The sequence below is a fragment of the Argopecten irradians genome, chromosome 11 (assembly GCF_041381155.1).
Source record: "Argopecten irradians isolate NY chromosome 11, Ai_NY, whole genome shotgun sequence".
NCBI lineage: Eukaryota > Metazoa > Mollusca > Bivalvia > Pectinida > Pectinidae > Argopecten > Argopecten irradians.
In genome coordinates, this window is record NC_091144.1 from 14,069,212 (window position 1) to 14,095,828 (window position 26,617).

The 26,617-nt window shown below is 32.7% G+C and overlaps 2 protein-coding genes across 4 annotated transcripts in view; both read right to left on the bottom strand.

Moving 5' to 3' along the window:
* LOC138334807 (matrix metallopeptidase-21-like) overlaps window positions 1-16,451 on the bottom strand; it is a 90,257-nt gene extending 73,806 nt beyond the window's left edge. Inside the window, exon 1 of the mRNA XM_069283556.1 lies at window positions 16,330-16,451. The gene's annotated coding sequence lies outside the window, so the exon portion shown is untranslated. The remainder of the gene's footprint in view (window positions 1-16,329) is intronic.
* Window positions 16,452-22,176: 5,725 nt separating this feature from the next.
* Window positions 22,177-26,617, bottom strand: part of LOC138334808 (uroporphyrinogen-III synthase-like) — a 51,670-nt gene continuing 47,229 nt past the window's right edge. For all 3 annotated transcript variants that reach the window (XM_069283557.1, XM_069283558.1, XM_069283559.1), the window contains 2 exons: window positions 23,140-25,604; window positions 22,177-23,103 (listed from right to left, as the gene is read on the bottom strand). In XM_069283557.1, the coding sequence (XP_069139658.1) occupies window positions 25,485-25,604 (120 nt within the window). In that variant the 3' untranslated portion in view covers window positions 22,177-23,103; window positions 23,140-25,484. The remainder of the gene's footprint in view (window positions 23,104-23,139; window positions 25,605-26,617) is intronic.

Below are 26,617 nucleotides of genomic sequence, written 5' to 3' on the forward strand. Positions count from 1 at the left end.
AATATAACATGTGATTTGTAGCTCTTACATTTATTTTCTTTGCGACTTTAACCATACAAATGTTTCGAATGACCTTGAGATACAGCTTTCACGCGCTGAAGTTTTTCGTGTACCGAAGTGACGATTGTGGCAGAAAGTACATGTACACGTGCAGTGTTTGCTTATGTTAGTTCGTAACAAAGGTCCATTTGTGGTGAGTTTATATCCTTGTGAACTGACCTACAAATTTGTTGGGAACCTGACGTATTATCAGTAACAGCGGCTGGTTATGTGGTAAACGAACGGCAAGGTTACGACACAAAACAACAGTGCAATCCCTGATAAACAAGCTGTTAGCCTCAGATATAACATCTTCAATAAGTACATCTTGTTAAATTTGTCGACTAACTTGAAAATCAACCGACGCAACAAACAAAATTAATTTCATGTACTTCTTTGTATAAGACACTTATAAGTTAATTCTTGTCGTTGATATTTTTTGTGGTGTGTAGCTAGTCTAATAAAATTATTACCCAGATAAACTAAATCATCATTTGTGAATCTGTCATAAAAACGAATCATTTTCTGTTTACCATCCGAATACAAACATTTTCGTGGCTTTGATCGATAAGTTGGGGTCGGCGTCCCATTGGTGCTTGGCACTTTTTCATCCGACAAGAGGTCACAGAGTGGGCACACCATGACGAAATCGATTCCATCGCAATACACATTTACTGGTTCTTCAGACAGATATTGACAACTGTCTGTGTTTACATAGCTGACCTTCACCGCCATCTTCAGGCATCCGCGCGAAGTCTGGGTCTGTACGTGATGGACGTCACGTGACTCATACAAAAGTCTGTCGAAGGTCATGAGTATGGTACAACAAGGGCATTACTACGCTACTACAGGTCTTTGTGACTCAGATATCCCCTCGTGGTAAATGTCAACGTTGGCATTTATTTACATTATCTATTGTAAACTGCAAAGGCGAACCAAGACGATATTTTAGTGTGACGTCATTACCAAATTGTGCAATGACAAAAGTCAGACATATTGCGGTAGATGACAAGATAAAGGTTTGTACTACTAAAATAATAATATTGTTTCGCAATGTTGAAAAAAAACCCGAATTTAAATAATCTGGCGGTTTAAATTTTAGATTTCACAGCACACATAGTACAAAATGAAATTGGACTAACATGATCATCCGATACTCCAATTAATGTGTACAACGATTACCAAAATAAAAAAAAAATAAATAAAAACATTTTGAACATTAGCATAGACAGTGGGGAATTAGCATAACCTTAAATACATTGTACATTAAGATGATTAAAGCAGAGCAGCAGACCAATCCTCTTGTTGTCAAACAAATTATAAAGACAATATATTATAGATCTCTGGCCACAGGATCAGGAAACAGACTTAACTATACATGTACATACCACAAAGTGAAAATCGATGTGTTTACCTACTCAAGCAGATAAAAGAGAATACATATGTTCTGGAAAATAAATATTTTATGCCTTATAGACTGTCTAAATGTCTACTTGCTACTAAATAGACACTTTAAAAATCTTCCAACCATTTTACAAATATTATCATGAAGGAAAGAATGTAGTTAAGGATAACTTGTGTCGAGTATTATTTTAGGGGTTGCAATAAAATCAAACAACACAAAGAAAGGTATTACGAACGAATCATAGCACTCAATGGATGGATAAAGAGGATCAGTTGCATTTAAAGACATATTTTTAGTATCCTTCAAATTTATTGATTCGCAGACTAATCTGAAAATAAATGAAGATATTTAATAAAGGCATGCGCTTGTTATTTTAATTTTAAATAAATATTCCTGAGACAAAAATCAATTGTACATGTACCTCAGTGAAATATCACAATATATAAGAAGGCACTGTTCAAACATGTCGCAGTCTCCCAAAACACAGATGCTCTCATCTAACAAACCAAAATTATACTCTATGGCTGATTTTTATTATTTCAGCCCAAACACGGCTACTGACCTATGTGTACTCGGATTCCCCTGTGTATTCCTACATCAACTTGTAGTTTAAATGACATCTACACATTTACATATTAAACGCTATTTTCATTCATCGCTTTTTATTTTAAAATATTCTGGACTAGACCGTAATCTGATCAAATTTGTCTCCAGCGTCATTTGAAAATGATATTCAAATGATAATTTGAAAACCCGTTACAACAATATTAAGTCATTAAAATCTTCACTTACTTATCAACACTCATAATTCAAGCGTAAAATAACCATTTCAATGAACTCGTTAAATGTCAGCAAGCCCATTTCCTCATCTGACAAATGACTTGACAAACCGCATCTGACACCCGTGTCCTGTTAGCTAGTTAGATATCACCTGGGCACAGCAAGTTTGTCACAAAGAATCCGCTTTCCGACTTACACTTATAAACATTTTGGCAATAGAGCAGTCTTAAATCCGTTAAAACGGCCAAAAAGAAGACAGTAACAGGATGTCCTGTTACCATGTCACAAAATCGTAAATTGAGTACGGCACATGGCTAATCTTTCTACCAGTAATATCAAATTCAAATAGATATAATCGATTGAAAAGCTTATAACTGATGACAGGTATGTTAAATTTCGACACGTGGACGGTCACCCTGTTTCCGGCCTCTGCTTTAATAATGTTTAGTATTTACGCCACGGATATGATTATTTGATCTCTACTAACGCGGAATAACACAATAAACGTGTCATTAGGGGTGACCTGTCAACAGAGGTTACTGTTAGGTGTATCGTAGATGATATTATACACTTTCTGACCTTTGGGAAGACAGAATATAATTAAACATTTATGAATGAAACACGAACAAGAACCTAGTATGGAATAATTATAGCAACAATTTAAATAATGAGCAGTCATCAAGTGCATTGAATCTATAGGTTTATGCTGAATATGCAACAATACAATATTAAATCTTGAGACAAAGGTTATGACGTATTTGCGAGATGACAAAACTACCAAACCCCATCTCAACATTATGAATAGAAATCAGTAACAACTGATGAAAGTAAAACAAAACGCCATCATGAGTTTTACTAGAAATCGATATACATGTATTTCACTCTGATAAAATGTCGGATTTGTACTGATATCAGTATGATACTGTAGTTATTTGATCGATATAGCATTTGCAAAGAAACAATGAAACTAAACCATTCAACATGTAATGTTAACCTTACCTTCATACATCTGTCTCGGGCCTCTAAATATGATGAAAATCGTATTCGTGAGTGATACAATTTGAGGTTGGATGCACCTCAACTGGTTATCACATTGTCCATTAACAAAGTACGTTACAAACGGTGACGTCTTCTGGGAGTAAGCAGCATATATCACTGAAAAACACTGAAGAATTCCAAAAACTTCAATAGTCCGAACCGTCCCATGACATAGTGCTAAGAAGGTTCCCAGGTTCCCCTTCATTAAACCACTTCATCGATTCGCTATGCTCATTGAATTCTTTAAATAATGAAAAGCTTAACGGTGTCGCCTTACTGATTTACACGACTCAGTTATTGTTTTATACGTTCAATGGTAGAAATCCCCGAACCGTGTCAGACCACATTGGGCAGCAGTCACGATAAAATCTATATCAAATTATAATAATGATGGATGCATTTTGATTCGGGAGTTGTTTGTGACACAACAAACTGAAAAAAAAGAGAAGAAGAAAAAACATTTAAAAAATCTGATCATCGTAAAGCAAAATAAGAAGCAACTCTGAGTAGCGAAATCAATAAGGCTTGTAATTAAGTGAAGACGGACGCGGTTACACCAAACGCCGGCTACATCCCTCCACCATGATTTATTAAACTAGTTTGTCAATATGGGCAGAATAACTGCAATTCAATCATAACTGGAACATTTCGCTTCTATCTGCCGAAAGGATCGCGCTAATATCATACAAGGTCACTTCGAACCTAGCCACCGACTTTCCCCTCTTCCTTTCAAATAGTCCATACATCAACACACACATTACAGGTTAGGTAACCTCTCATAGCAACCACGCGTGTTGTCTGTGTCCCGAGTTGGAGTCCATATTCAGACAAGTCATAATTTACAACATCATTCAGAGAAGTCTTCTAGTGTAAAACTATAATTTGAAATCATAAGCGAACAGACAAATGTCCAATGAAAAGGAAAATTTTTAGAACATCGCAATACATTTTTCGCCAATATGACAATTTTTCATTATTTATATGATTTTATTTTGTGAAATCCCTACAAATCCATATGATTAAATTCGTGCATGTTATTTATACACAATACAATAAAGTTTATTTGATAGCAAACAATCTTTCATCGATCATGGAAATGCATCAAATTAATTATTTAGTTATTAGGTTAATGAGATAAATTTTGGTTTCATTCAGGCTCATCTTCATATAAAACAATACAAACTGTATAATACAAAACAAGAGCTGTTGGAGAACAGCAATGCTCGCCTATTCAGAAGAAGTTGATGTTCAAGTATTTACTATTTAAACATGGAAATATGACAAATTAACAGACTCAAAAAAAACCTAAAGGACCCCAAATTGGTTGTATTATCGCGTTCAGCATCCATACACATTAGGAAAATAAAATCATAAACCTTTATGATGACTTAAGCTTAAACAATTGACGAAACAGAAACTTGCTCAAAAACTTTAACGTGAAATGGGACGCCAACGCTGACGCCGACGCCGCCGGGGTGACAACATTAGCCCCCCCTATTCTTCGAATAGGCGAGCTAAGCTTAAACAATTGACGAAACAGAAACTTGCTCAAAAACTTTAACGTGAAATGGGACGCCAACGCGGACGCACGCCGACGCCGACGCGACGCCGGGTGACAACATTACCCCCCATTAACTATTCTTCGATAAAGTTACAGTACGCTCGTCTTTGCATACTATACAGCTACGCTCGCGGGTAGGTTTAATTGATTGCGACGCCATCGTGATATATTTACATATGCCCCTATATAGTCAATAGGAGGGGAATTGCGTTCAGATTAGCGTAATCACAATGACGTACAAAATGTATGAATACAAATGCAGTGCAGGTTCGGACTACTTCTAGTTCACGCCTCGATAAAATTTTGCGTCATAAGTTGACGGATTTAAAATTAAAATAAAGAGTTTTTATAAGATGCAATTAAATACGTAATTTGACATCAACAAAAGATGTGTTCAAGCATTGCTTCGGTAAATAACAACAAAATGAATCGCTGCTCGGGGCTACAGCCGGATGGCTTTTCTCAGGAATGTTCGGGAAATTTCATAGTTAAGTCAGTATGTGTGTACGGTCATTTATCTCGCCTAAATATACATAACATCTTATTGTCGGAGAATAATTATGGGAGCGTCTAAGTGAACATATTCTACATGTAGCGCTAACGCGCTACATTGAATATGTCTCTATCCCATTGCATTCATACAACCTTTAACGCAATCAAAACACTGTTCAATCTCTATGTGGTTGCGAGTGTAGCATAATATTTAAGACTACAAAATTCTATACTGGACTATCTACCGTAGTTTCATTTCTCTAATCTCAGTTTCTCTGCTACAGCACCTATTAGCACATCCTAGCGGAAATAGTTGGTACTGTATCGGGTAATTTAGTTTCAGACAATGACGTGAGTTTCGTGCATACAATAATGACATCACACTTTATACCTTCTCATAAAGGATATGACTATGTAATACACAAATATGAAATAGACCAAAAAGAAGACCTATATATAAACATAATACATTTGCGCGAGAACAACACGTGACGTAATGAAGTTTGTGATTTTACAAAAAAATCACACAATTATAGCAATACACATTCGCAATAAACGGAATAAATACATACATACATTCACATGATATTCTCTATGAATTGTGTGTGTTTCTTTTTTCTTTGGATACTGATATATCAAAGACGATTATGGAAGGTGTAATAGTTTACAAACCTTAGACGGGATATAAACCGTTGCACTACTGCAATATTGTAATAATTCGGGTTTTAAATGTAGACGTAAAGTGAAGAAAACGACACTGTACATAATGAAATATGCAGACATACTTTGACATTGCATTGTTAATAAAAACTAAAATTTATTGAAATGGCAACAGTGAAGGGAGATTTTTAAATCTGCTGATTGTCATGTGGTTTTTTCCAGACGACAAAATATGATACTAGAGTTACGAAATAAAATGGCGCAGTTGTACCTCCTGTTATATAAATCAATTTTTACATATGATAGCAGGTATAAACCAGGATCTCACTACAATGTGTCTTTTGTGACGTACGATTAGTTTCCATGCATATCGAGTCGTTTAGTTAACTCTAGAGAGTGTGTGAATTTATTAATTACAACGTTGCTTAAGCAACGAAGATAAAAGGTTCCATATCACTAGTGACAAAGTTAGGTCCGTCTTAAGTGCAACATATACTAACTAAATTCATATACATTTCCTTCCGTACGCATATACATAACAGTAAAATAAGCATTATTGCAGGTAGGTTTTCCAAACATCATGTCAGTCTTTTACTATGTAAGAGTATCCTCATCGAAAGGAATGTTTGTTAAGGTTACATTTTTTTTTTATATGATAACGAGATAACCATGACAAAATAACCATGACACTTAAACTGCATAGCTCAGAGAATATAGTACGTGCATTATTAAACGACATGAATTTATGTAAATGATTAATTAGTGCGGCGCACCATTTATACCAATTTCTATTCTTTACAGTTTTGATTCAAGACGATGCATTTTCGTATTTCAAATGAATGGAGTTATCGTTCTTTTACATTTCATTCGTCTCTTTGCCATCCTCTAAGTGTCACTCCGCTAATTATTAAATACTAATAGATACAACTCATGCAATATGCATTTTTTTAAATATATGACCACCCGTGAATTTCTGAAAATGTCCTTTCCCACAGTAGTTCGATAATTCCCACACAAGTACTATGAGTCGCTTCCACATATTAAATTGTTGCCTCGGAATTATGTTATTAATAACACGGCTCTTGTTATTCTACAGAAAAGAAATGAACAATGAGAGTGGCCCACCACCTTACGTTAAACTGTATTCAGCGTGAATTAAGCTTTGTATCGGCTATCCTGTTGGTCTCGTGTTAAAGCTAGTCCATTATTACTTTTTTAACAGACGTTAATATTTATCTAGTTAACATGTATCTAATTTCATCTCTCTCCGTTTACTGACCAGGTGCGACTGACAAACTACGCAATGATTAGTATGATTACACATTTATTAATCCCCGGGTGGCCAGCGACAGAATGCTCCCGAGCTCGACCTCACATAGGAAGGTTCGATCCCTACCCACGGACGGGGACCAACAGCAGAGATCAGGCATTTAGTTGCATACATTGAGGTATGTCGGTACAATGGTTGGACTTCTCCAATCATATTATGTTTAATTGGTGACCCTCGCGGCCTACTGCACTGTAGAATTGCGGTCAATAATGGAGGAATAGAAACCCCATTTATTACCACCAAACAGGAAATAATCGTACGATCGTTTTATATAATGAAAGACAATTAAAGACAGTTCTATTGTTAGAGGTAAATAATAGGCTGACATGGTGGCTTGTGGTTATTATATACAACGGACAAAACCACCGTGTATTTGTCCCATTCTCACAAACGTGGTTTAAGTGAGCGACTCAAACTACGTGACCGTCAATGGACGTAAATATTGGAGAACTTACGAACCGTTAAATGTGAAATCATTCAAAATCAGTTATTACATTTTGGCGTGATTAACTTACAAAAAGAAATTTATAAAACACGACTGGCAGTGCCGGTGAACTATTGAGGTATCTGACCCGGGGTATAGAAAATTGAGTCAGTTTCATCTAAATGAAGTAAGCCGATTTATGAGGTTTTGTAAAATGTATGACATATTTTTACTATTGTACATATACTTACAGCATACTGGATTTTTGTTTGTAGATGGAAATAACAGTAATACAAAAGTACATCGGAATAAATGTTGAAATTCAAAAACTGTATATGGGGCAGTATCATAATCCCAGTAATGTATTTAATAAAAATACAAATTAAATTTTACCGGCTTAAACTAACATTACAACGCTAACACACAATGCATGTTTTTTTTTAAGTTAATGTATGTTTAATTATCAAAAAATAAACCTTTCGATAACTTATTTATTTACATGTATCACCGAATAATAATAATTAAAAATGAAAGCAAATGAACAGTAAGTGCGAATAAATCCCATATGGAAACCCATTATCTATGAATGCTGGAAATTGGAAATAAAACGTGGATAGCCGATGGTTTCTACTTGAAGTGTGCACCATTTGTCCCTACTAATTATATAAGGTTCCATTCCTTAGTGTCGTAATGAAAAAGGAACATCGATAGTTGATACATATGTAGTTTTAATGATACATTTAACAGTTAGTACAATTTTACGTTTCATCTTTATCTAAATGACTTTGAACGAAACATGTATTTTTTGTTTTATCTCAATTGAATATATACCTGGTAAGCAAGTATATTTAAACCAATAATATGATATCAAAAACATGACAATTAAACAAAGAGTCACGTAAATTAATTTAGTTAATATGAATAGTGCAAATAAACGTACGTGTAATTACTAACGTTCGACTTTACATTTTTGAAACCATAAATGGTTATCCCTGCAATATACGTTCACAATTATTCAGCAAACTGATTGAATAAGGCATGCATTAAAATCTTCGTAATGTTGTGAAGAAAAAAAATCACAATGCTATAAATGAATTTACAAATATCGTAAAATAATAATCCAATGTGACATTGAAGTCATTAAGCCTGCATTACTTGGAAACAGTGTCTTTATTTTTAGTCATTTTACGTTGTCCAAGACATGTAAATAAAACTTAAATATTTTTTTTGTATATTTTGTATTTTCAAAAATAATATTACCTCATAATAAAAAAGCAGTTTCAGAAAATGTTTCGTCCAGATTTTCCATATGTCATCGAGGAAATTAATATGCTTAGTCGATTTTTAGAAATCAATTCCGTAGAATGAATGTAGCATGTAAAACTTTTTTTCCGATTTGAAAAAAAAAATGAGAAATTGATTTATTATACAAGGAAAACTGTAGTAATGAGTTTTAATATATACCACATACATGTACTGATCAAACGTCATGTCATATTTCAATACAATATTATTTTGGATATTAACTTTTGTTTCATACTAATTAGGCAAAGAAGGTATTTGTTGATAAGAAGTTTCCAAAACTGAGACGGTAATCCTAAATTGTCGTTAATACGGTCATAATTTCCGTCGTAACACTCATTAACATACGCTAATTGTTCAGAGGTTTGTTTACAGTAGGTTACATCGATTAATTCACTAACAAACAGACAAGAAGATGTGTTTTCAACACCTTTTGTACTTAAACGAATATATTTCCCATTATATCAAGCTTGTTGCAATTATGCTTAAGTAAATTGAGTTGTTAACATTTACCAAACCTAAAATGTAAATAAACACACATTATGAAAAATACAATACAAAACTTACAAAAAAAAATACAATATCTAAGAAATATTACGCTATGAGCTATGAGAATATCAAAAAATATCGTTTTCCCTAGCATCCCTTTTAGCATACGTGATTTTATAAGAGCAGTAAATCAATTATATGTTTCATCAACATCTTCAATATCAGTTCAGTTGATATTCTCGGCTGTGATTGAAACAATAAGAATTATTTAACACACTGTCATATAAATGCATTTAAAACAAATGATTACGTCAGTGACAATGATATATCATGTTTCTTGCAGTATGCTGTATTGTGACCTACTATTTTGTTCCCTATGCACAACAATTCCACAGATATAGTTTTGTTCTACATTTGATAAAAAAATCATATGTGTAGAATTCAAGACATTTTTCAATTTGATACAAGACTTTTCAAAGTGCACCATAAGTCTTATACATCGTATTATAATATTCAAATTCAAAGCACCGATTTTCTATATCACACAACACATAATCATAATATTTCGATCGGCAATCGAATCTTCGTGATTCTTTATGTATGTTTGATATATTGATACATTGGTAGACATTTATATACTTTATTTTATTTGTGTGTAGAAAACATACCCCAAAGTTTATATTCAGAAGTTATTTAGTGAGCTTGTTTTGAAATCACAATCCAATATGAAGGTACTTTACTGTACTTATGACAAAATGTAGACCATTGGAAAGCTGGAATGGTAAATCTTCAAAATAAACGAATAGAAAATGACACACCTAGATCATCTGACTCACAAAAATCGACATGTGGAATAAAAAACAATATAAAAGAAATAGTCGAGTGAATTAATTCATAGACCACAAGTTTGTCCTATAATATTTTAACTTTCGTCGTCATCTCATTGTTTATATTATGTCACAACATACTCTGATGTCATAGCATGAAAGTGACGAGAACACTATCCCAAGGGCTAATTTAGTTCATATCTCAGGGGTTATGTAATTCACATAACTATTGCGTTGTAACAGGAATGATGACTTAAGGGATATTGTTGATTTATGTCCGAAAGTATTACTCTAAAACTTTAGACATTATTTCTCGAATACATATGAAACTTGTCGCGGTATGGGTAGCTTCGTGAGTCGTTTTGATAACTATTTGGCAATATACACCCTTGCAAACAGGTAGAAAAAGCAGTCATTCTCATGTCTGCCAAAACTCTAATAAAACCTTGCCTTTCTAAATAGCGCTCAATGGCTGGGGAATCATAGAGCATTTTACTTTGAAACAAAACATGAGTAGCATGTTGGTGGTAATCTGTATCGCCGACAGCGTGAAGAACACCTTGGTATTGATGGTCTGGTCGATCACTACCTCGGGCAATACCTCGCCCTCTAGGCGCGGATCAGTGCACGAGTGATGCTGTCCAGAAATATTATAAACATTTGTTATCTTACGTTTGTCGCGGCATGGCTAGGGCTAATATTACTATGGCAGATCGCTCCACCGCCAAATTACCGGCCATTATGGCAAAAACCAAGCATAGATATAATTAATGGGTAGCTGTTCTGTGATCTTGCTCTACTAGCCTACATATCGACTAGACGTATGGATACAAATTCGGTTCAGTGGTATAATTTATAGATGTAATTATCTTCGGCTGTGGTACGTCAGCTATTGTACTTTCGACGGAGTCTGCCTGTTTCGTTTGCATTTTTAACATAAAGATGTAACCGAATTCTTTGCCTGGCCAGATATTGCTTTCCATAGGACCCTAAACAAAACCATTTACGTGATGAATCGTAACATCCTATGCACTGGCGTTTCATTTAAATGTTTTGTCTTTTTAAATCGATATTGCGTTGGCTTTGAAGAAGCAAGACGCCAAAGAAATGTCGATATGGTGCAAAATGTGGATAGATAATGGTTATGCATCAATATGAAATCATATCATCATTACCAGTGCACAAACTGCACATTCAAATGCTTTCTATTTCGTTAACAGCATCCCAACCGATGATTCACTGCTGTATCATAGTAGAAATATTATGTAAATAATTTTAAAATCAATATAAATGCGAGGATATTTTACTTAATATCCGTTACTGTCCATCCCCAGTACATGTCGATGTTGTGTCTGATCGAATATCTTGGTTTCAGTCAACTAATTTACCCTTAAAACTACATTTGAACTTCTCTAATTTGAAGACTGGAATAGTCTATTATGAAAGGTTAATAATTGAAGAGAAATGAGTCACGGTTATAGCTTAATATTCGCGAGAGATTATTGAAACAATAATCACTACTACATCACGTATAAATATTTCAATAGATTTATAATTTCGGTACTACATCATATATAATTATAAATAATCTGAGTCGTCACGAAATCGTCATTTTCCATAAAATGCAAAAGTCCCCCCAAATTATGATGATTCTGCTTTCATTAATGGTTAAACACACTTTTTATATATTCCTTGGTGAAACACACTTTTTATGTATTCCTAACAGTTTTTATCCGTATTAATAGAAAGTACCACTACTATTGATGAAGCCATTAGTTGCTTATGATTTTTACCCAATTTTTTTCTCATTAAAATACATCAAAATTTGATGTTTAACATTAAAGCGATAAAAATCCATGTGGTGGTTTAATGCTTACTTTTGAATGCTGGCCAATAAAATGGCAAGGGATGTAAATAATGACCATTAAACACCTAAGATTATATCAAAATGGCATTAACATTACATACTGATCTTTCATTATTCGGAATGTATTGGTCCTTTCCATTGCCATTTTAATGTTTCCATGAAATTTTAGAAAATTTCTTTTTCGTGTTATTTAATTAATATTTTGATCGCATTTAAGGGCATAACAAAAAACTGGAAAGGGATCTTATTCATACATGTAGCCATACAATGTGATAAATTCTGTTTACTGAAACTTATTACAAAAACCGTGTCCATGAATCATAAAATAAGGGTTATTTTTGTATTACATTTTCTGTATTAATTAGTATGTGATCATGACCATGATAATAATTCAAGAAATAATGGTGTGTTTTAATGGGTTCCTGGGAATTTAATGTTATTTTCAGAGAAAATAAATTACTTTTCTGTTAGGTTATGTACCATAATCATGTTTTGTTATCTCGAACCATTTTGGAGTTGCTGATGTCTTCCATATAACGTCGAAATAGTTCAATCCCCGCAATATTTCAATTAAACATTTGCTGTGAATCAAACAGTAATTAGATTGTATTTTATGAACCTGGTGCAATAAGAACTTTGCCATAGGTAAACTAGTATAATAATCGGAGGCAATGGAATTTCTTTCGACCACATGATGACCATATCATTAGAACACATTCTAGTTAAGTGCTGGATTCGAACAAACGATATAAAAGAATATATATAGATATAAGACCAAATATAAATACCTAAAGTACGGAAAATATTATATCAATTATAGTAAAATATAAACAAATAAGTATATATGTATGCATATTTCTGTAGAGTAAAAAATGTACTTTGAAGAACTGTATAATAAACATAAATACATGTAAGCGCCAACACATTTAAACACACACACACACACACACAAACCCTCACACACACACTCTCACACACTCACACACGAACATATCTGAACCTGTAAGTTGTGTCAAAAAAGAAAGAATTCACTACAAGTAATATCTGAAATTCTAGCTATGTTTGCGGAGCAACATATTGATCATACTAGGACCTGTTCTATTTCTTCATTACTTTCACAAGAGATACATTACAAACTGGATAACGAGGTTTCTATGCATTGACGAAAAAACCCGAAAGGGCGAGAAAGCGTGAGATTACAGTTTCAATATTCAGATTTCGCACTGATATTCCAATAACGCACTGGCATAGGATAAGGAAAAAATTAAATCCATTTTATGTTTTTTGTATTTTATCTTTATTCACTGAGGTAGTTCTATACTCAGCCTTATTTTAGTCATTGAAGAAAAAGATACAGTGCTTAAACTATGTTGCCAAATTGTCTTTCCATGAGACAAGGAAACAGATACAGATGTAATAAGTACATTTTGCACTTATAATAATCATTAACGTGTTATTCAATACTTCTAAGTTTCAACAGCTAATTAAAGTAACAAAATTAAAATTTCACTTTGATATGCAGTAAAGTGATTGCGATTTTCAATAAGAAAAACTTCAATCGTTGACCATGTATACTGTACATGTATCCAATATAATTCGTTTGATGTAGATATAAAACACACATTTGTAATTTACAAAAGTGTCTCCACAAAACTGTGTGTAACAGTAAAAGTTGCCATTAGCGAGAAATTATTACGATATAATACTAGTTGTACAAATGTACATTATAGTACAAATGCAACAATATATGCATAGATATACCAAAAGTATATTAGAGTGGCATAGTATTATACCACTATCTCAGATTTCTTGTCATTTTATCATTTCTAATATCTAAACGCATGTCACAACTTGTCAAACGGTCCATTGTATCATTTTGAAACGCTCAATAAGAAAAAAAATATACGTATAAAAACAAGATATTCTGACTTGAATGATAATCTAAACAGACTTAGAGAAAACAAGGAAAACTTGTGAGCAAACTAACAATCTAGCCTCAGGAACACAGAAAACATTAAGTAAATTGTATTCCGGCAGACGTTTTGAGGATTTGAGTATGTCTGTTGTTTAGGTAAATCCAAATGTTGTGATAGTTCTCCGGCTTAGCCTCAATATAAAAGAAGTGTCATGACTGGTTTGCTAGATATCATTTTATAATGCAACCAGGTGGGGTGTATTGTCAGTTGTCTTTAATAGTATATTTCAATGAGACAACAATATTATCTATGATGGAAACATTCCAGAACTACAAACAAACACAATATATGATCCATTGGATCCGAAAATGCATTGTTTGTATAAGAGATGAACTACTATGTAGATATTTCTAGGAATAATCAAGGTATGTACATTTAAATTTTCGGATTCAAAACAATGTAAACAGCAAAATTTAGAATTCCGTTTCAACGATTGTTACCTATTTCTTATTTGCTATTTCCTTTCGCAATTGCGCACCATATCTTAAACAACATTCAATTAACATTGTTCAATAAAATGTGTAAAGCGTACATTATTCTATGTCGTGCAAAATGTTATTTTCAACTACAAAATATATAGCCTTTAATTTACTTGAAACAATCAAAAATAATCTTTTGGAATCACTCTGACTAAATGACAATACTAAAGGTAAGGTTTTTGGATATATTATATAAGCTACAACAGAAAAAATCACAGTTTATGTCATTTTTATTAAACGACGAGTAACCTGGCAGGTATGGTAACAACATTGTCAGCCATGCTACATATAATGTTATATACTCTCTAATAGTACAATACCTTTTTGCGGTTTCCGTCTTATAACGATGGAGAATATCGAAATCGGACAATAGACCTTAGCACTTTTAACTTATTCATATTTGTAAACTTTGTTAACTGACTCTGCAATTCGAAAATTACTCTTAAAACGTTAGCTACCAATACACATTTTTTCTTGGAAAATGCAACTCAGCATGATGCAGTGATATGATAAAAGATATCGTGATTATTCCCTAATTAAGCATTTAGTTCAATACGGTAACGCACGTGTACATAGAAGCACGGGATAGCCTTGTGCTGATGTAGTGGTACAGGCCACGTTAAAACACAAATAGGGTCCACATGTGTCAACTGCACGTTATAAAGTCTAACACAGATAATAAACTACAGCGAATGAATGTCACTTTTATCGATAAATGTTGCATAGCGTTACATAAAGACGTTTCCTAAAGCAATCTGTCTGTCCTTATTATATGGATTTCAATTATGCAATCTAAGTTTAGCAAACACTTTCCAATTAATGTATTGTATTGCAGACATTTATAATAATTAACTGACATTTCCATATGACCTTTTTTTCGTTTTCAGATAGAAATACATCGCAGTGATGTGCCCGAGTGCATGCTTTAGACGTTCAGACACATTACCAATAGGTCCGTCCCTATGTATTACGAGATCGAAATCCAAGTGGGATAACTATCACTTACTGGATATATGTCGGTGGTTTATTTTTCTCTGGATAATCATACCATATTCTACACACAAAACCGACCTTGTCATTAAATTTCCATAGCTGTTAAAATGACGTTTAAAGTAACGACTAAAATATCTTTCTAATTGTTCTTAGCCTGTCACTCTTCATTTCCCGATACAGTTATGAATATGAGACTTTTTACACTTTAATTGTTTTTATACTTCACATACACAGACATGTTTATCAATTCGTCAACGGTGGAGCATCTTTTAGGTTTCTTTTTTTTATTATAAATATGACCTTCTGATCGGCCAATTTATTTTTTATATCTATGCCAAAGCAACAACTGAAAATGGCGTGAAGAAACCCCACCCGATGTTATTGCGAGGTCACAAGAAAGACATTGGGTTGCGTATAAATTTGGAAAAAATATTCCCTCGATAAATCAACGGAACTGTTCGATAAAAGTATTTATGTTTTTAAGTAGTCTTAAGAATCAATAATAAACATTGATGTCACTATTGTTTTTTAATTCATCACATTATGGGGGAAATCTATGAAACTAAAAACCATAGTGCCATCAATTCCCAAGTAAAAGAGCTGATCTGTTTTAAGGACATGTAAAAATATTTCGGTAAAATAAAGATAATGAATGTATAATACTTACAATTGTGTTGAGAATTGATATTCCATACAGTAAGTCTCATGGTGTAGTATCCATAGAATATAACTTATCCAATGTTTCACAATTTATCATTACAACACATTTGTTCTAATCACATGATAATCCTTTTCAGGCAGCATTTCTGTAAAAGGCGAGGAAATAATTCAAGGTTAAAGAGCAGACACAATATTTATATGTTATAAGGTAGGTTCTTGTAAAGAAGTTTCTTTGTTTCTCATACTATAATACTTAAGACAAATCCATTGTGTTTGTGTTTGATTCTCCATTCATTCCATTCCCAATAATATTCAATTTATTACAAAGTGTTGGTACATCTAATGTGAAAAGAGAACAAAAGTCGCAAACAACATTTATGCGTTTAAATAGAAGCGAACATTTGATGATTATGTGCACGATACGATGAAATAATTTAAAACCATATAGAATAATTAACAAAATTTAGATGATTGTTGCTTCGATTACTGTCAACCGCGCATAATTTTGCCTATACTTTGCCGGATCTTTGTTGATTTAGATACATAGTAAGTATTTGCAAAAGATATGGATAAGTAGTTTAAAGAAGTATTAGGGCGACAGTCATTAAAGCACGATAATCGTCATCAAATATATCTACATCATACTAAAACATTTAAAAAATAACATCGTCATGCAAAATTTGGGAAAATGATAAAAACTAAACATCAATTGTACAGATACTAAATTTGCATCCGTACATTTGCTTGGAAGATACTAAATAGAGACATTATAATCAAAACCAACACATGAAGATTTACCAAACAAAAAAAGAGAATAGTATATATTGATTCAGAAAATTGAGCGTTCAAAAGGGAACATTTGCAGTAGAAATTATCCAGGTCACAATCTTAAGACTTTTTAAATGACGAAACGAGAGAATAAGTTGAAATGTGCCCCAGTTTATCAAAGGAATGTGACCAGGTAGATTACCAACACCGATGTAAATTGATGTAGTCGATAATACTGTCGGAAAGAGATCTATGCAATGTTAATTTATGCAGTCGATATTATTGTCGGAAATATATCTATACAATGTTAATGTAAAGTAGAAATAGAAGGATCTGGTGCCAATAAAAGTTTATTCATGATGAATGATAGACCACCGCAGCTTATATGTTCAACAATTGACTTGCATGGTTTGTATATATATTGTTTTGGTTATTTGAGACATAGATAATGTAATTTTATTAGATGAAATAATATCTTATGTTTTTTTTAAAGAATAATAATAATATAAAACTGCGAATCAGGCTTTGAGCTTAAATCAAATATTAATTTTTGAAATACTTCGATATGACGACGGAATCTGGTGGGTTATTTTCATAATTCACACAATAATCGCCCATGGGCGTATATCATCGAAATGCTATATAAAATAAAACAAAAAATACATTTTCAGTCCATAATTTCAAATAGTAGACATTCTCACGTTTGTCAAAAGAAAAACATAATTATCACAATGTTAATGATACAAATGTAATCAACGATAAAAAAGATACATATGTGTATTTGAATTGGAGCGCTAAGACGTTGAATTAACGTAAAGCAATGGGATGAGTGTCAATTTGGGCCCTCTGGTGGCCATGACCGATAAGCATTATTTTTTGTAAACAGATACCCGGGGTTTAGAACATCATGATATGACATATTATTAAGGTCAAGTCGGAGTCCCTTGTGAGTTATGGGGTTAAACAGGAGGGGAGATTTTCTGTTTTGTCCCGTTTTGTTATTTTAAGCTTATAGAGGAGTAGAAGTAGATTGTCTTTAAGCCCCTCGAAATGGATGTTCAGAGGTGTAGCAGGCCTCTCGTTTATACAGCCAATCAATTAGAATTATAGTGTTAGAGTGTATTAAAGTTAAAGGGGTGTAACTCTAAATACATATCAAATATATTTATTCTGTATTGTAAAGTGGCGAAACATTCTACGTACGGTCAACATTATTACTTGGCAGTGTATTTTTAAAATGCTATTCGTGATTCCTCAGTTGTTATTGTTTCCGTTTTTATTCATTAAGAAAACATAAATTTATAAGAATATTAAATTCAGATGTTCCTTAATATCGCAACGGTTAACAACCTTCTATTTATGGATATTATTGTCATATGATAGTCACGAATTTAATTTAATTTCGCCTTTATTAAGCTCTAGCATATCTTAATATTCGAACATGTTGGACATAATCGTGATATTGAATTGATATCTTTCAGCTAGCTTTCTTGTCAATTAATGTCCATGAACCGTCGAATTACACTATGTCATTGTATCATGTCGTATGGATTTACGAGTATTGTTTCTGTAAATAGACTTTAATGATATTTATAATTAGTCATAAAGTTAGTTTCCAGATGACAAACCAGCCTCGTATTGAACTCCGTAGAACACAGTAGGTGGCCAATTGCGGAAGAGACAAAGGGATAGGGTAGGGATATGTTAACATAAGCCACGTACAGCCAACCCCTCGACCTACATGGTAACACCTGCTGGGCGAAACAGAAAGACCACAATCCATTTTCACAAACCTTTGTTTTTTGTAGATTGGTTTTTCAGAGCTTTTCATGTTTCGGTAATAAATAGTAATAAGTAGTCACTCCCCAATTATATTTCATGAAATAGAGAACAATGAGATGGAGTTGGAGTCACCAGATAGATAATTTAGGGTTCCTGGGGAGACGGCTACTGGTCGGAAAATAGGCTAACGAAGGTGGAACTTGTAGTTAATTTAATGACCTTCCCTAACGTCATTATCCGGTCGATATACGATGACATTTATGAGTTTCCATCAACCGCTCTATGTCTAGGTTTACAATATTTAAACTTTCGTTTCAACCAGTTATATCATTTTTCTTAATGTTTAATGATATTGTTATCCACTTTGAATGCAAGATTAGTCAGTGAATGATTTGTGTGGGTTTCTTCAGTTTTCTATGCAATATACTAAATGTGTGTAGATGGTGGAAGTTTAAAGGGACAATTCACTCAGGCTAATTCTTTTGCAGAACTAAGAAGCAAAATATGGCATAAATGTGTTGTTCTACATTTCTTTTGAAACATATAACATAAACTTCATTTGTATTGACAAATTCCACGTTATGGTTTAGTATTTTAGTTGATACCGTTGTAATTACCAATCGTTGATCAATACGATTAAGCAGGTACAATATGTACGCTGTACCTATACCCGAGCCAAAGTCACGCACGTTAAACAAATGAACTACATAACCACTGTGGAGGTGATGTAATGATTTTCTGGGCAAAACAATTCACCTACAAATGTAATAAGGTAAACACACTACTGTCAGAGCGATTTGAGCAGTTCTAGACAAAAGTTGCATTATCCCATGGGCAAGGGACAGGTTTCGGCTTACAAGATGTTCGAACACAATGTGTAATGGCGGACAGCGAGCGAGTTTGAATATTTCACACACATTTCATCACCATGGGATTTTCTGGCATATCACAGTAAAACTGACTGTTGTAATATCCATTAGAACTAGTTTTTTGCCGATATATGTACAAAATTTAATGTTTTCTTAACCTCGATTGTCCCTTTAAGTAAGTAAAACGTAATTATAATGATTAATGAAATGATAATTTGTTCATATAGTTTAGGCGTAAAAGTAACAGTTATTACCATGGATATAAGTACTTTCATATCAGAACAACTCGCGTATTACTATTACAAAAATATATAGGCCGGTAGAGTCTGCGCACCTAAGACTTTCTTTGCTGTTTCTGTCATTGTATTTTCACGCATATATGAAAAAATCACATCAATATAAGGGCTGAAGTTTTATCTTTTGACGCAACAGAAAAGAAATGAAAATAAAAAAAAATGTACATCAAAATATTGGAGTTGCAAGGCGTAAAAATTTACAAGAAGTTTTAAAAAGACGATCCGTTTATAGCATTTTTGTCTATTGTATAACGTTATTCAGCGGTGTAATAATAGACATACTGCTAAATCGAATCATGTTGTCATTTCTCCTGAAAAATTCCGCAAATAAATATCTGCGAATAAGTTGAAGAGACGACAGGTACTAAGACACGTATATCATATTTCTGTTAAAAACTGAAAATGCGATTTGTGCTCCCAGTGAATAAGTACCAAAAAGGAAAACGCGAAATTTATATCACCGAGAAATTAAACAACTATACAATTATTAAAAGATATTCGTTGTATAGTTACAAGATAAAGCACATAACTCTCGTGCATATATAATAGTTTAAATGTCCAAATTCCGTCCGTCGTTAATCGTACTGATTTACTATTCGTGCAGTTACATTATTAATAAACTACATTTTCTCCTCAGGATACGATCTTAAATATATTGTTTTGTAAACGTAGACTTTATAAAATTATCGACAATATGCCAATAGCAAAGAATATCATGCAATTATGATTCTAAAATGCTTGAATTGTGAAATAAATAAAACAAATATATACATGTCATTGAATACCTCAGGATTTTCGTAATTACATGTATTACACTTTATTTTACCTTCATCAATTGCATCATATTCAATAATTCATATTTATTAAATCATCAAACCTAACAAGAATGATACAAACTCAAAAGAATAACCATCATGATAATTTGTACATCGAAATAAGCAAATATATTGGTTTTAAATATGAAAATGCAGAAACCACGATAAAATATATTGTTGTAATTGTGTAATAAGTAAACATATTTTTTCCATTTTTTTACCTAATTCAGCTTCTCGCGTCAGTTCTTTAAATGTTTATGCAATAAGGTTGTTTTTTATATGAATTAAGTTTTATTTGTGTTCTTGAATATTCAATTTTCACTTAATACAAAAATCTCATGTAATAGTACTTGTCCAAAATGACGTTAATAATATCTATTGAATCATTACGCTAAAATACTCTTAAAATTAATTTCAATCTTATCCGTGCCAACCTATTTTCTCATTGTTGAAATTCCAGAGGCTTGTTCGGATTATGTGTTATCTGAATTTCACGTTTCAATCTTTTGAAGAGTGCCAACATGAAACCTGTTTGGCCTTTTAATGTGAATCTAGCACTGTTGTATTTATCATTTACTTTGGTGGACTTTGAGAGTACTTACTATTTTGTTCAAGAAAAAAAAATAATATATAATCCCTTTAATATATCGAAAACAAAACTTCCTCACCCAGGGTGTTCGACAAAATCGATTACATTGCATTAGTATGAATGTTTAAGCTCATCAGACATTAATAGGTATTTCACAACTGGTCTGGAATATTTATAGTAATTCCTATGGACTATTTATTCTCTAAATGCCAGGGAAAACTATTTAAGAGTGCGACATGCTATCTACAGGAATATTTTATTTTTGTATTCATTAAATTCTTTTCTTGATATACTCGACATATTTTTAACCATTTCATAAAAAAACCCATAAATCTTACTTTTTGTAAAGGAAGCTTTAAATTATGGAATGCTAATTGATCTGATGCAAATCCAACATGAAAGTCACTTTTATCTTATAGATTAACGATAAGAGTTAGATACGAGGATTATTCCCATTGTACACCAGTTAACCAATCATGTATTAACAGAAGTTTTACTTTTATATCCGGAAATCTATTCTGCAAATCCATATCTGTCGTCGAGGCTTAATCTGCAGAAAAGCAAAATGTGTTTTCAATTCTTTGATTACAAAGAGCTTTTTGATTAAGACAGTAGCATCCATTATTTTAATAAGATATGTAAAATTACATTAATTGTAAAAGTGGAAAAACTAACGAACTTTATTGGTTAGTAAGAGAATGTGGCTATAATGAACAGAAACCATACAACAAGAAGTTACAGTATATCATTTAATTTCATATAACGTCACATGATTTGGCATTCAAACTCGTGCGTATGAGGGCGTGGCGAATGCATCCATTAATTAGCAGCAAGCTTTCACAGTAAATGTTGAGCTCACAATACAGAGCCATATCACATCACCTATTGTGTAGCATCTCTCCACAGTCATCATCATGTACAACCAGAATAAATAAATATACACATGTTGTAGGATCTCACTGTGAAGTAATTACCCACCAGTCAAGACACGTGTTCATTGAATACACAAAAACATTGCACACATGCACTTACCTAAGAAGCCATGCATATATTATGTTTGATATATCACTTTTTAATTAACAATGGCATTGATAACTTAATCAATTTCACCACTAAATCAGTAACACTACAAAATTTTATTAAGATATTATTTCGAGTTAATCAAACTGATTGGCATACAGAATTCTTCTAAAACACGTAAACACAAGACAAAAAATATGAACAATATTTAAAACTAACATGAACTCTTATCATCATACTGATATGATTTCTGATTTTTCATGTTTATTTTTTTACTTTTTGTATTATACCGAAAATACATATTTTATAAAAAAAAAAATATATGTAAATTCTCCAATAATTACACAATAAAGTATAAATATTTTACATTAAGTAAACAATATCTGAATACTATTGCTTCGATTTATTGATACATATTGTTTATCGTTAGTTCACGGAAGATGAAAATAAATGTATTCTATAATATGCATGTAACCTGACCGGAAAGGATTTAACTAATTGTAATGCAAACTTTCATATATGGGCCTTTACTGAGAGGAAATTTTGACAAGCTACTTTTTTCTTATTAATCTATTGTGAACCACAAGGTTTGATGAATTATGCTGTGAAAATAATTCAAATATAAAAATCTTGTTATAATGCCTAAAATTACACAATATAAAAATCTTGTTATAATGCCTAATGTTAAGTTTAGATGGACACATACCTGCAGAAATAATTTTACAATTACTAATAACACTCAAAATATGAAATGAAATGGTAGGTAGACCTCAACTTTGCTTCACGGTTTGACCTTATGTGCTCATTTCACTGCATTGTAGATGTAAATATAATGATATTTCGCAATCATTTTCAGCTTTTATTTGTACTTTTAAAATTAAATCTACATCATTGTATGCATTGTAATTCTCAAAATGTTGGTAATTTCTGGTCGTGAACGAAATATTACAAATTCTTCTTGAGTCGTTAGTATAAAAATGACGGCACTTTTAACTTTAAAAATTAAACAAGAAAGTTATACATTTTTATTCAGTAAAAAAACAACTGATATATTTTTCACTGTTTGCTTTTTTACAACAGATATTATACAATATGCAGAAGGTAATATACATTTGTAGGAATATTATTATTTCTCGAACCTAGTCAAAATGTCTACCGACAAAAACTTCATATTGTGTTAGTGTGAAATAAGAGGACCATTACACTCCGCGAGTCGGTACGATATATTGAATACTTAACACAAGATCCCATTGCCAGCGTGACACGAGGAAATGTCCTACATAGCAACTCTGTCAGAAAGTCGGTCAAGCAATGTTTTCGAGTACTGATACATTACCCCGGTAGAGGCATGGGGCGCAGAGCGAATTTGGCAGACGATCTACATCCAAATCCCGTTTTGTCTCCAAAACAATAATGTGAAGCATTCTGATACATTAACAGATTATGTTATGGACGTTAGTAATACAGATGAATGCTAAGCTATTTCTTTCCTGTTGATATTTTTCTTTGTAATACTGTAGCTTTTGTCAATTCAAACTTCAGTAAATACCTGTCATTTTTGTATAATCTCATTAAGGAGCTAACAGAAGATTCCCTCGTTTTATCATTTATTACATCTATCAATGGGGGAATTTTCATGACACGAAAAACAACTAATATCATTACAGAACGTAAACTTAGATGTTGTCATATCCGATACAAACCGTAACTTACGATCAACCAAAAATACAATTTATTGTTGATAAAAATAATAAATTTTAATCTGCTTACAAGGCAAATGGACATTTTTGTCGAGAAGGAATAACCATTAGCTACAACAAAAGAATAAAAAAAATATCACCACGCAAACATAGTATTTACTTGGCGTACGCACTGTCTATACATTATATACGAAAACAGAGAGTATCTCACTTAATTTCTTTGTGCAATATTTGATTATTTTACATCATATTAACAGTCAAAGCAAATTAAGGTCGGATTCCCCGGTATCTAAAGCGCTGCGTGAATGGATGTGTATGTTTTGGGAGACTGTCGTATATCATTGTTGTGTCTCATTGCAATAACGGGAACTCCAAGTACAACACAATCTAAGCATGTCCTGTAGAGCCTGACACATGGTGTAGCAATAAGAACAATCCTTGAATGCTTATATTTTCCTGATACCTTTACTTTTTATACTGACTTGCTGATACCAATTGTTGTATCTATCATGTTCTAGACAACCTCCATCTAAGTACATACTATCCAAAAGCGAGTACATATGACATTATAGAAAATAGAACAAAATGCAACCATAAATAAATATATCAGTTATTAAATGATCAAAATATGTTCTAGACAGGAGATAGCACACCGTGCTATCTGAATAGGACTATAATTCACTATCTTAAAAGACTTAATTGGTACAAATATAGACATTTGCTGGAAATCAGACTAGGAAATTACAAAGCATTACGGAAAAGTAGACAAACTGCTGTCGCGAACTGGCCTCAACCTGCATACAGATATGGATTCTAGAAAAAATAAGTATGTACTACAGATTTGGGATTTAGAAAGTAGGACATTCCTCATTATGGTAAGAAAATAGTATGTATTAAACGTAGTCTTAACATGGCGATACAGAGGCACTGGAAGTCATTATCTTCTTAACATGATTTTAATATTTTTTTCTTTTCCTAAGAAGTTATATGAACTTTAAAAAATATTGATAAAAATGATACAATATGGCATTGCACGACACCCGAAGATAATTAACAATATTAACAAGAACTAATTGATAATACAAAACATACACATTACCATATAAACACATTTTAAGACCGTCAATTACATGCAATTACTAAATATGTTAATATAATGTAGTTCTAGTTACTATACCACATAGCAAACAATCAATTAAACAACAAAACAAAATATAATAAACATCATATACATCTCAAAGCAAAAACTAAAATAATGGTTTTCTCACTAAAAGCATTCATTCAACTATCAATATTTAAATTAAGAGAACCTTTTTAATTGCATCACGTGTTCGTCATTATCACATCTAACAGACTCTGAGGGTCAGGCTTAGGACACACACCAGCTACTGGAACTAAATGCTTGGCCATTGCTTCACGTGTTGTATTCCCAATGGCGATATTCTGAAAATAGAACAAAAAAACACATTGGCGATATACTGATGCTAAAGCAAACAAAAGCGTTTTTGTCAAAAAGGATAAGAAAGACATATTCATATGAAATTTTTCACTTAGTAATAGCCTTAAAAATAAATGGTTTTATACCAGAATTAGAACAGGTAACTAACACAATTTAAACTTAATTTATCAATTTTCGTTTACGGGTTACTTAAAATTTACACGGGTTCCTTATATTTACAGTTTTTCGCGTTAATGAATATAATTTATTCTCGCGGCAATTTCATTTTTTTTTGGAAATACACTTATTTTTTTCTCTCCCGTCATCGTCAACGAATTCGATTGAACAGCTGATTGGAAATCGAGTCATTTATATGTTCCCACCAAAAGTGGGGTCATGACCCCACGTTGCTTCGCCATCGATTATTACGTTACAATAGAATCGCCGCACGTGTTGTGCTATCATTATACACTGATAATGATAATACTAGAAAGCATGATTATTGAGTCCATGTCAGTGCAAACTGTAAATATTTGCAAATAATTAGCCTTTAGCTTTATAGTTTAACGTCCGATTAACAGCCAGTCATGTTAAGACGTGCCAGACTTTTAATGAAGAAAAGCCGGCGTATACGGAGAAAAATCACAGACCAGCGGTCAGTATCTGGCAACTGCCCCACATGGGATTCAAACTCGGGAACAAGAGGTTTTCGGGCTTTTGGTAATATGTCGAGACATCTTAACCACTCGGCCATCGCTGTCCCGATCCTTACAGAAGTTCTCTTTAATCAAAACTGACTTATACATACACGAAGATCATGCACAAGTGGAATTTAAACTGAATATCTTTAGACAATGCGATTTGTGCATTTACGGATATAATGAATTCATTTCAAAATAAAATTCGATTGACACTTGCAATAATGAACTACATTAAATGTACATATTTCGCTCAGGTAAACATAAGGTTGTCGTTGGTTAGTGTCTTCGTGAGAATGTTTCACTGTCGTCGCCGAGAA